This window comes from Rhincodon typus, chromosome 42, assembly GCF_021869965.1.
Source record: "Rhincodon typus isolate 14 chromosome 42, sRhiTyp1.1, whole genome shotgun sequence".
NCBI classification, from domain to species: domain Eukaryota; kingdom Metazoa; phylum Chordata; class Chondrichthyes; order Orectolobiformes; family Rhincodontidae; genus Rhincodon; species Rhincodon typus.
In genome coordinates, this window is record NC_063373.1 from 3,005,074 (window position 1) to 3,016,813 (window position 11,740).

The 11,740-nt window shown below is 43.9% G+C and overlaps 1 protein-coding gene across 3 annotated transcripts; it reads right to left on the reverse strand.

Annotated features, from left to right (window-relative positions):
* Positions 1 to 783: 783 nt before the first annotated feature.
* LOC125487568 (zinc finger protein 235-like) lies at positions 784 to 5,893 on the reverse strand. Of its 3 annotated transcripts, none has more exons than XM_048619354.1 (2): positions 5,807 to 5,893; positions 784 to 3,631 (listed from the first exon to the last, which is right to left on the reverse strand). In XM_048619354.1, the coding sequence occupies exon 2, from the start codon at positions 3,386 to 3,388 to the stop codon at positions 2,021 to 2,023; it is 1,368 nt and encodes a 455-aa protein (XP_048475311.1). In that variant the 5' UTR covers positions 3,389 to 3,631; positions 5,807 to 5,893; the 3' UTR covers positions 784 to 2,020. The 3 variants fall into 3 exon arrangements, with proteins under 3 accessions (XP_048475311.1, XP_048475312.1, XP_048475313.1); XM_048619355.1 differs by having other exon boundaries at positions 5,780 to 5,880; XM_048619356.1 differs by lacking the exon at positions 5,807 to 5,893 and adding an exon at positions 5,464 to 5,573.
* Positions 5,894 to 11,740: the final 5,847 nt, after the last annotated feature.

Here is an 11,740-nt window from a genome sequence, read left to right on the forward strand (position 1 = left end):
GTTCCGAATGGAGCAACTTACCCTGCTACCGTTTGGAGCACCTAGTTTTGAATAGCCTTGGGGCTCACTCTTGCAGCCAACCTCTTTTCTGTGGTCTTGTCTGTGCCTGAGAGAGACCATGCAGTGTCCACTGGCAGGATTGGTACCTTCCATGACCGTTGGGCACTGCAGAGCAAAGACTCTGGGGATAACTTCATGGGTTAGTTGGAAAAGTTCCTATTACTTTTGTTAGGTATTTGTTGCAGATTTTGGCTTCTTTGAATTTGATTGAAACACATTTGGGAAATTTAGAGGGGGAAGAATTTTCCACAGAAACTAGAATAGTGTGTTTTTAACATGTATCCTGGACTGATAGTGAGACTGATACTGAGAATTCCTTTTGCAAGATGTAGAATGAGATCTCAATTTGGATGGCATTGATTGGTAGATGGGAATCTCAAACCAAACATCAAGTCAAGATCTGACAGGGTCATGAGATTCATCAGAACCTGAATACCATCAGCCTTTGAATGTGGATAGAAAAATTTTTCTCTGTTGTGTCTGTGGGAAACGATTTCAAACATCCGTGTATCTGCAAAAGCACAATCCTGAGAGACAGTATTCCAATGAACTGACTCTTGGAAAAAACAGTTACAACATCCCACAATTCACATGGTCTGTGTGGAGAAGGCTTTAACCAGTCATCCAATCTGGAGAGACAGAGGACATTGACATCATGGAGAAATGTGCAAAGTGGGAGTTACACAAAGAACTGAGCCTTGAAACACAGCCAGACTCATGCTGTGAGGTGAAGAGTTACAGTTTATTCATCCAGAGATGAGGAGGGAACAGTGATATGTGTCCAACAACAAGTTGTATCTATCATGATGCCTTTTAAATATTGGATTGTTCCAAGATACTGAGGGGTGTTACAAAGTTGTACAACAAGATATTAGGGCAGAAACCAAGTTTTGACCTCTTTTGGTCAAAGAGGTAGATTTTTAACACGCATCCTGAAGGAGGAAAATGAAGTTGAGGGGCAGAAAGCGTTAGCAAGGAATGTCCATAGCTTCTGGCTTGTCAGCTGAAAGCATGGTGGACCGATTTAAAATCAGGGCTGTCTGTGACCCGAAATTAGAGAGGAGCAGAGATCGTGCAGCATTGTGAGGTGGGGCAGGGGGAGATAGTTGGAAGCTCATCTTGGAGTAAAATACCATGCCCTGCTTGTGTAGAAACTCAGACAGTTGCCTAGGGGGAGAGGGATGGAGTTGGCAGCAAGGGAGTGGAGATCGTGATGGAACTGAAGACCATGGCACCGGTCTTCCTTAGTATTTGATTAGAGGAAATTTCTGTTCATCCAGTTCTGATGTCCAAAATATGGGGACAGTATGTGAGATGGAGGGAACCTGGAAGTAATGATGTTCACATCCAGCTGCTCCTCTAGTCCTTCCAGGAGGTGGGACATGACGGTCTGGGAGATTTTCTCAAAGCCTTGGCTGTGTTCTGGAGATGTAAAGTCCCTCTCTATTGCTCCCTGTTTTCCCTACCTCCATCTCTCCCTCTCCCTCTCTCTCTCTCGTTGGGTTTTTACAACAGTCTGGTAGCTTTCATGGTCACCTTCTTTTCCCAATGGCCCCAAATGTCCAGATTCATTCAGATCAATTTCATAACTTTCCTTTTGCGTTTTTGTGGATTCTCTCAAATAGGAGAGAAGCTGGAGCAGGTTTCAAAGAAAGAGAAAATTGGAGTGAGTTTGTCCGATGGGCTAGTGGTGGGTGAGGAAGAAATAGAGGCAGCTGATCAGATTGTCTCAATCTTAGTGATAAGTTGATGAAGAGAAGGAGACAGGGAGACCTCTTCAAAGTGAAGTGTAAAGAATGTTAAAATAGGCAGACTCTGTGTTGAACACAAAACTGATTTATCTGACTATTTTGCCAAATATTAGCACTTGTGACTGAGCTAAACATCAGCAGAAATTGACCCTGATGAACATAGCTCCATTCTAGTTGTGGTTAACAGCAAAATCCAGTCCCCGCTGCAGTCACTTGTGAAGTCGCTGGTGCCGAAGCAGGTGAGCTGACTGAGTGAATCTCTTCTCACACACTGAGCAGGTAAATGGCCTCTCCCCATTGTGAACTCGCTGATGTATCAGCAGATTGGATTTGGTTGTGAATCCCTTCCCACACTCAGAGCAGGGGAATGGTCTTTCTCCAGTGTGAATTCGCTTGTGTACACTGAGGTCAGATGATCGCCTGAACCCAGTCCCACAGCGAGAGCACTTGAACGGTCTATCGTCAGTGTGAATACGTTGATGACGCATCAGATCTCCAGAACTTTTAAAGCATTTCCCACAAACTGGACATTTAAAAGGTCTCTCGTCAGTGTGGACATGTTGATGAGACAACAGAGCCTTGGAACTTTTATAGCACTGCCCACAGTCTGGGCATTTGAAAGGTCTGTCCTCAGTGTGTACTCGCTGGTGTGCCATGAGGTGAGATGACTGAGTGAATCCCTTCCCACACACTGAGCAGGTGAATGGCCTTTCTCCAGTGTGAACTCGCTGGTGCGTCATGAGGTAAAATGACCGAGAGAACCCCTTCCCACACTCCGTACAAGTGAATGGCCTCTCCCCAGTATGCATTCGCTGGTGTACACGGAGGTCAGATGACCATCTGAATCCAGTCCCACAGTGACAGCACCTGAACGGTCTCTCTTCAGAGTGAACACGTTGATGGGACATCAGCTCGGTGGAACCTATATGGCCCTTCCCACAGTCTGGGCATTTGAAAGGCCTCTCCTCAGTGTGAACCCGCTGGTGTTTCAACAGGCTGGATGTCCGAGTAAATCCCTTCCCACACTCTGTGCAGGTGAATGGCCTCTCCCCAGTATGAACTCTCTGGTGTGCACGGAGATCATATGGTCGGCTGAACCCAGTCCCACAGTGAGAGCACTTGAACTGTCTCTCCTCAGTATGAACACTTTGATGACGTACCAGTTCCCCGGAACTTTTAAAACACTTCCCACAAACTGAACATTTAAAGGGTCTCTCGTCAGTGTGAACACGTAGGTGGGACATCAGTTCGCTGGAACGTTTGTAGCAGTTCCCACAATCTTGGCATTTGAAAGGGTCAGTGTGAACGCGCTGGTGTGTCAGCAGCATGGACGATTGAGTGAATACCTTCCCACATATGGAACAGATAAATGGCCATTTCTCAGTGTGACCACGTTGGTGAATTTCCGGATCAGAAATGTAACTGAATGCCTCCTTGCAGTCCCCACTTTTCCGCAGTTTCTCCCCAACGTGACTGCACTTGTGTTTCAACAGGCCAGATGACTGTCTGAATCCTTGTCCACACACAGAACTCATGTACGGTTTCTCTCTACTGTGAACAGTGCTTTCTCCTTCCATGTTCAATATCCGAGGATTTTCAGGTTGTGATAAATTGGGCGACTCCAACAGATCCTGGTGTGATCCTGTTCTGAAGATGAGTCACAACAAACCTGAAATGTTCATACGGTTTATCTCTCTGGAGATGCAACCAGACCCTCCCCAGCATTTTTCATTTCTGTTACAGTTTTCCAAATCTGCTGTACTTTGCTTTAATCGTTATAGGGTGTTCGCATTGGATTCCAAACTTCAAATCTTCTCTTTCTGTGAAATGGATTTAAAATAGAAAAAAGAAGAGATTAGGAAAGAAGCCACAAAAACAAAGGCAGATTGTGTGAAATTTGAGCTGAATGACTTTAGAACTTCATCCATTCTTTTGTTAGCTCAAAACTTAACTACCCTCAGGCACTCTCAGCCATCCCATTTCCCTATAACCTTGAGGTTTTCTAATATTCTACTGTCTCTGCACTCACATCAAGTCTTAATCTGCTACCATTCCTGTAATGATTGTAAGGACGTCAGCCCACTGAGTTCTCTGATTGGACCAGATTAACAGCTCCAATCAGGGAGTCCTGGCTGATATAAAAAGGTTGAGTGACAGAGGTACTGACACTCTGGTGTGTGACTCTGTGTGAGGCAGTACTGTAATCAAGGATGGTCCGAATAAAGGGTGACTTGAGGACAGGATACCACCCTCTCTAATGGCCTGTTCGCTGAGCTACAGAGGCTATTTAAATTATTGTTTCCAGTAGTTTCCCATCAGTCAAGTAAAACTGACTGGCCTGTTGTTGCTGGTCTTCTTTTGACAAGCATTTTGGAACAAGTGTAACATTTGCAATTCTGCAGCTTCTGGCACCACTGCTGGATCTAAAGAAGCTTAAGTCATTACAGCAATGCCTCTACGATTTCCACTTTCACTTCCCTTAGCATTCTTGGATGTATCTCATCTAGACCTGGTGGGTTATCAATATTGAGTACAGACAGCATATGTAATAGGTCTGGTTGAGATACATCCAAGGATACTAAGGGAAGTGAAAGTGGAATTTAAACCCTTCAAGTAAAAACCGAAAGAAGTGCAGATGCTGTAAATCAGGAACAAAAACAGAAGTTGCTGGAAGCTCAGCAGGTCTGGCAGCAACCGTGAAGAAAAAATCAGAGTTAACGTTTCAGGTCTGGAACTTGAGTTCTGAAGAAGGGCCACCGGACTCGAAATGTTGACTCTGATTTTTTCGTCACAGATGCTGCCAGACCTGCTGAGCTTCCAACAACTTCTGTGTTTGTTCCTGTTTTTAAACCTTCAAGCACCTAATCTACCTATTCTTTTACCATGACCTGAGTAGAATTTTCTTCATAAGGAATGACAGATCCAAAGTACTTATTTAATATTTCAACTGTGACTCAGCAAGCATATGTAAATCTCATTTTTTTGGTCGCTAATGAGCCCTATTCTATATTTACCTTGCCATTTCAATTTGAATACCTAAACAAGACGTTTAGGATTTCCCAATGTGTTGACTACCAGTCTCTTTTCTAAACCCCTTTTTACTTCTCTTATTTGCTTTTTCACCTTTCCTCTGAACCTTCTGTATTCTGCCTGGTTCTAAATGTTATTTTCTATCTAATATCAATTGTAGGCGTAATTTTCCTCCTTCACCTTCATTTCATAAGAACAAGAGTTATACAAGCAGAAGTAGGCATTCAGCCCTTCAAGTCTCCTCCACTATTCAGTGAGATCCTGGTTTATCTGATAATCCTCAGCTTCACTTGCATACCTTAATCTCCGTTACTGATTACAAATCTGATTAATTGATCATTGTGCCTTAAACGTTCTCCACTCACACTTGACCCACTTGATTGCCAGGCACCAGGCCTAGCACTGCCTCCTTTCTCTTTGAGAGTGAATAGGCATTGCTGTTTAAAAGCTTCCTGAACACACTCTTGTAACTCTTGCCCTGCACTGTCCTTTACATAACGGCATTCTAGTCGAAAAGCAAAATATTGTGGATGCTTAAAAGCTGACACAAATACAGAGAATGCTGGAGAAACTCATCTCATTGGAACTCATGTGGAAATAAATCTGTGTTTAGAGTACATACCGTCGAGTATGGTTTGGTTCCACATTTTAATGACTGCTATTCTCGCGTCACACCCATCATCACAAAACAAATCGTACACACCAGTGGCGAGATGTTTACCCACAATGCCCCACGGTGAAGAATGACCCCTATCCAGGGCACAGGAGAACGGTACGCAGGCGCAGTTCGCCTCAACCGTATTCCAAGCATGCGCAATGACCGTGATGACAATGGGTCGAGAAGCTTTGTTTCACTCATCTGCAGAGGGTGAGGATGCGGGAACGCGGAAGGACCACTGGAGCCGGCAGGGGAACGAAGGTAGTTTATAAACACTTACTAAATACTTCGAACCCCGATTAATCACCTGCAATTGCCCCATTTGTGTTCTTGGCCCATTACCCGGGAACAGCTCCAGATAACCGGCAGCCATCTTGGATCCGCTGGGATTAGGGCGCATGCGTGTACACTTGGCGTCGTCCTGGAGTGGGCGGGGTTTTAAGTGTTCTGTTTTACCTAACCGGGTCCTAGTGCCTCTTAATCAAAAACCCGAACATGGGACCATGTATATATTCACTGTGACAGAAGAGTCAGCTGCTCAACATTTGGTAACATTTCAGTTCCGTTCTCCTGTCTTTGACCGGTGCACTGTGGAGTCCATAGGGAACTCGGAGTATCTTCCTTCGGTTAAAACTAATTTGTGGGACTGGAATGGACAGCGTGTTTGCAAAGGGTCACTGTGACTCAACGTTAGATATACGAACGTGGGTAAGCCAATTGGCCATGAAGCCTGCTCCGCCATTCAACAAGATCGTGGCTCACCTGATTGAGGTTTAATTTCATTTTTCTGCCAGTTTTTGCTTCTCCTCTGTCATTATTTCTGTGCCTGGTTGTCTCTGAAGAGGAACTATGCAGTGACCAGCAGCAAACTTGATACCTAAACAACCAGTGGACACCTCCGAGTACATAGTGTCTCAGGGAGACTGAGGAACACATTCTGATTTCGTTAGAAAAGTTCCCATTTTACATTCCCTTTCTTGGACTTTGTTGCTAATCTTGGATTGTTTTATTTTGTTTGGATTACGTATTGAGTGAATAAAAAAGTAAGGAAGGAGTCCCTTCAGGTAGCTATACAGAGGCTACAACCTCTCTAATTGAATGCATGTATAAAACCCATGAAACAAAAACAGAATTTGTTAGGAAAGCTCAGCAAGTCTGGCAGCATCTGTGAAGAAAAAATCAGAGTTAACGTTTCGGGCCTGGTGACCCTTCCTCAGAAAGCCCATGGACTGGTCTCAGCAGCAAATATCCCCTCCCCAGTGCTTTCTTTCTTCCCAATGATGTCAGAGTCTTGTGATTGTTCTGTCTGGGTGACAGGTTCCCATCCCTGGTGAATACGAGTGAACCAAGCAGTGATTTAATGACAATTTGGCAGCTTTAATGGTCACTATTCCCTACTGCCAGTCCCACAAGTTAACTGATCTATTCATCTTGATTTCACAAGCTGCCTTTGTTTTTGTGCATTATCTTACACTCTGTCATTTTTTGTTTTAGATCAATTCCACAGTGTTTTGGAATTTGAGGATATGCAGTCGAGATATATACCAAACATCACGCCAGGATCAGACAGAGTTGCTTAATTTAATGAAAGCTGAAAATTATTGGATTTTGAGTATGGAAGGTGGATGTACCATTCACGGTGAAGAGAAACTATGCACAGGTTCTGTGTGTGGATGAGGCTTCAAACGATTATCTGACTTTTTCAAAGTAAAGCAATGCCACACTTACAAGAAACCGTGGATAGGTGGAAACTATGGGAAGGCTTTCAAATACCCATCCAAGCTGCGAACACATCAGCGCAGTCACACGAGGGAGAAACCATTCATCAGCTCTGTGTGTGAGAAGGCATTCTTGAAGTCCTCCCACCTGCTCGCTCACCAGTGGCTTCACATTGGAAAGGGCATGTTCCCCTGCTCTGAGTGTGGCAAGGAATTCATTCGATCATCCCACCTGCTGACACACCAGTGGGTCCACACTGGAGAGAGACTGTTCACCTGCTTGGAGTGTGGGAAAGATTTGTCCTGGTTATCCAGCCTGTTGAAATATAGCAGGTCCACTCTGAGGAGATACCCTTTAAATGTGCAGATTGTGGGAAGTGATGTAAAAGCTCAAGTGGACTGATGTACCATCAATGTGTTCACATAAGGAGAGACCATTCAGGTGCTCTCACTATGAGGTTGGGTTCAGGACGTTATCAACCCTCAGTGTACACCATCGAATTCACACAGGGGAGAAGCTGTTCACCTGTTTTGAGTATGAGAAGAAATTCACTCAGTTATTCAGCTTGACTTAACACCAGCGAGTTCACAAGTAACTACAGTGATTGGATTTTGTTTTCTGTTTGTTCATGAAATCATGGCATCACCAGTTCAGCCAGCCTTTATCATCCATTCTAACTGCCCGGAGGATGTTTAAGAATCAACCACATTGTTATGGGTCTGGATTTATATGTAGGCCAGACCAGATCAGAATTAACAATGTTTCCCAGACCCAATGACAAAAAGAGTTGATTTCTGGTCCCTTATCCTGTTTCTGAAATGATAATGAATGAATTGTTACAGTTGATTTTAAAGTGAAAGGCCAGAATGGGTTTTATTCTGATTGAGCACGTCCTCCTGTTTTCTCAGTTGTTATTGACAATCTCACTCCTCTCTCACCATAACCTGTTCCAGGGAGCATTACAGAAAAGAGGGAATGGTCAGCTGCAGCTGGCAGTTGAATTCTTATTGGACCCTAAATGTTAACTTGATTTCTCTCCACAGATGCTTCCAGGCCTGCCAAATTTTTCCAGCAATTTATGTTTATGTTTCTGATTTCCTGCATTTGCAGTTTTTTTTAGGTTTTTCAATATTCACCTTGTATGTTTCAGAGGAGCCTCACTGATGAGGTTGGTGGGTTTTGGAAGTTAGGCCACAAATCAGCCATGATCTCATTCAATGGCAGAACAGGCAAGAGGGTCTGAATGTCGTACCTCTTTTCCTATGAAAGTTGCCATCTGCAGCTTGTGGCAATATTTCCTCCACAGATCACTTCACAACCATGTCAAACACACTCTATGCTGTTACTGGCTGAACAAGTCTCCTGTGTTTGAACTAAACCTGTTAATGTTCAGTACCCTCTCTCCTACTGCCTGAGTTTGACTTGCATCAGAGAATGTTGTCTCTTGTTACCGTGCGTGAACGGTCACAATGGACTGAAACTGGAGTCTCATTTCCCTGGGATCCACAAAACCCATTTATTTTTCTCTTCCTTTTTCATTCTGACTGTTTTAATTTCTCAGTTTCAGTCTGCTGTCCTTTCAAGCTCTTTAACAAACCCATTTGGTTGGACCAGAGGCAGCTGTACTTTAATGCTTGTAAGCGGGAAGCAGGCAGAAGAATGAGGAGAAGCATCATTAAAAAGCTCCCATCAAACAACAGAGCTTCTTCATGACCCAGCGAGTGGTGAGGGGCCTGAGAGTGTGGGGGAGGCAGTTTCAATCGGGCATTTGTAAAGTCACGCAGTCAGTGATCTGTCTATCTGATTGTTAACTCAGATACACAGACAGAAAGAAAGAACGCATTTAGAAAGTGCCTTTGATGACCTCAGGGCAATGAAAAATGCTTCAGATCCAACGATGTCACCTTGAATCCCTGACAAAACAAGGCCAAAGCTTCCAATTTCTATCATATTATCTCTTAGCCTCCTCTTTCTTGAGAAAAGAGTTTGAGCTGTTCAGCTTTTCCTGGTGATTACTATCTCTGTTCCTGAGAGATTTGTCACTGAATCTTTATTTTCCTGTTCCTTGTGAGAGATGCCAGTAGCAGATACAATTCCTAATCTGCGAGGGATTTTGGTTGGACTATTTGTATTTACAAATTCATTCCCACGCTCAAAAATACTGTGAAGTTGATGTAAAATAGAAAAGGTCTGACGAAGAACCCACAAAAACAAAAAGGCAGCATGTGAAACTGAACTGAATGAACCTGATGATTTGTGGGGCTACCATTCAGAAAATGTGACCATGATCACAACTGGTTACAATGACAGAATCCCTGGAGCGTGGACAGAGGCCATTCGGCCCATTGAGTCTGCGCAGACCCTCTGAAGAGCATCCTTCTGAGACTCACTCCCCCACCCCACCCCATAAACTTGTGTTTACAATGGCTAAGCTGAATCACCTCACCTGCACACTACGGGCCCATTTAGCATGGCCAGTCCACCTAAACCCACACTTCTGTGGGAGGATCACAGACTAGATCCAGGGCACAGATCTAAAAGCTCGAAATTGTGGGTCAAGGCTCAAAAATACTTGCCTCGCAAATTAATGTGCTGTTTTTTCAAAATAAAAGCTGGGGGCATCTGCAGCTACAAACATTTCAGATTGTCTCTGGAGGAAGAGAATTCAAAACTCATGCCACTGACCCCGGGAGCACAGTGATGTCAGACAGACCTGGGCACCATCAGAAATGTAACAGGTTTTGAGCAAAGTAGAGGTGAAACAAGGACAAAAAGACTTTCTGTCACAGGGTAGAAGGCAGGAGAAATTAAACAGCAGAAATGTCAGTCCCTCAAGGCCATGGGAAATGGAGTTGAGGCTGGAAAAGAAACAAGGAAACAAAAGATGTGCCTAGAGCCCAGTGTGCAGCTGACAGAGAAACAAATTGAAATAAGAAGAGAAATGAAAACAAAATAAGGGGCAGAGATCACAGTCTGAAATTGTTGGTCTCACTGGTGAGTGCAGAAACCTGTAAAGCCTGAGACTCTATTTCAGCTAACACAAACATGACAGGCCAAGTGGCCTCGGTCTGTGTTGTAACTTCCTGATATTTTTATTCTGATATTTGGAATTCAATTCTGATGACGTTAATAACCTCTCAAATTGGACTGGAATTTAATAATCTGGAGAAATGTCAAATAAATCAGCTTTTCTTCAAACATGTCACTGCAGATTGTTGTATTTCTCCTCTGAGGGTTTAATATCACCTGGAGCTCAGAAAGGTCAATCTTGAGGGAGGATTGTATGGCAGCAACAGAACTTCAGCCTGGACACGTCGTTCAGGGTCACATTGTGGGGGACAAATGGCAATTTGATGTTTCTTGTCTCTCTGACAGCAAAGGCCCAGTGTCAGATAATCCTGCGGTGTGTAAGAAATGTGTTCCTGCCACTGTCTTCCATGGCTTAGAGCTCCTGGACACAGTACAGAATCTTGTTTACAACTGGATTTAGAGTCAGGAAGAACAATGGTGAATTCTGGAAATATGCTTCAAATCAGAGATTAGTGTAAAACTGTGACATGTTCCTAACTGGAAGTAAACCTGCAGGTTTAAGTTTCCCCTACATTGGTAAAGTTAAAACAGTATTTGTTAAACCTGCAACATGGGGATCAAAAGCATGTGAGCAGTGGAAGCAGAGGTATGAGCAGCCTGTCTCAATCTCTGCTGAAACCACACAGGATGCACCAGGCAGAAGTGAGAGAAGGCTCTCAGGTAGAATGTATACTTCACCAAAATGTGGACCTGGGGAAGGTTGACAAAATATGAATTTTCATTTTTTGATTCTCACACGTAACATACATTGGTCAGGAAGGGGTTTAGTAGGGGGTTAGTGCTGGCAGTGGGAAGTGTTTTTTATGAAGGAGTCTTGTCTGAGACTTTATCATGTTCTAATGATGTGTAACCTACTGTGACTGTCTCCAGGACGTGTATTTTATTCCCACTTGGATATCATTTCCAAGCTTGCTCACCTTCAATTCACTTGTCCTATCCAGAGGTTACTGCCAAAAAAACAATCGTTCGTGTTGTGGACATTTTCATATGACAGTGCTGCTTTCTTTTTCGAAAGGCTTACATGAGGCTTGACACCATCCAAAACAGAACAGACGTCTTAGTTCATACCCCACCCTCTTCCTTGTACATTGACTCCCTTCACCACTGATACAGTGGCAGCAGTGTGTACCATCAACAATGTGCACTGCAGAAACTCAACAAGGCTGTTCCAGTAACATCTTCCAAATCTGAAACATCTACCATCTAGGAGAAGAGCACCAGTCACATGGAAATGCCACCACCAGCTAGATACCCTCCAGCCAACATACCATCCTGAGTGGGAAATATATTGTATTCCTTTAGTGTCACTTGGTCAAAATCCTGGAATTCCCTCCCTAATAGCACTATGGGTCTACTGACAGCGCATGGACTGCAGTAGTTCAAGAAGGCAGCTCACCACCACCTTCTCCAGAGCAGTTAGAGATGGGCAATA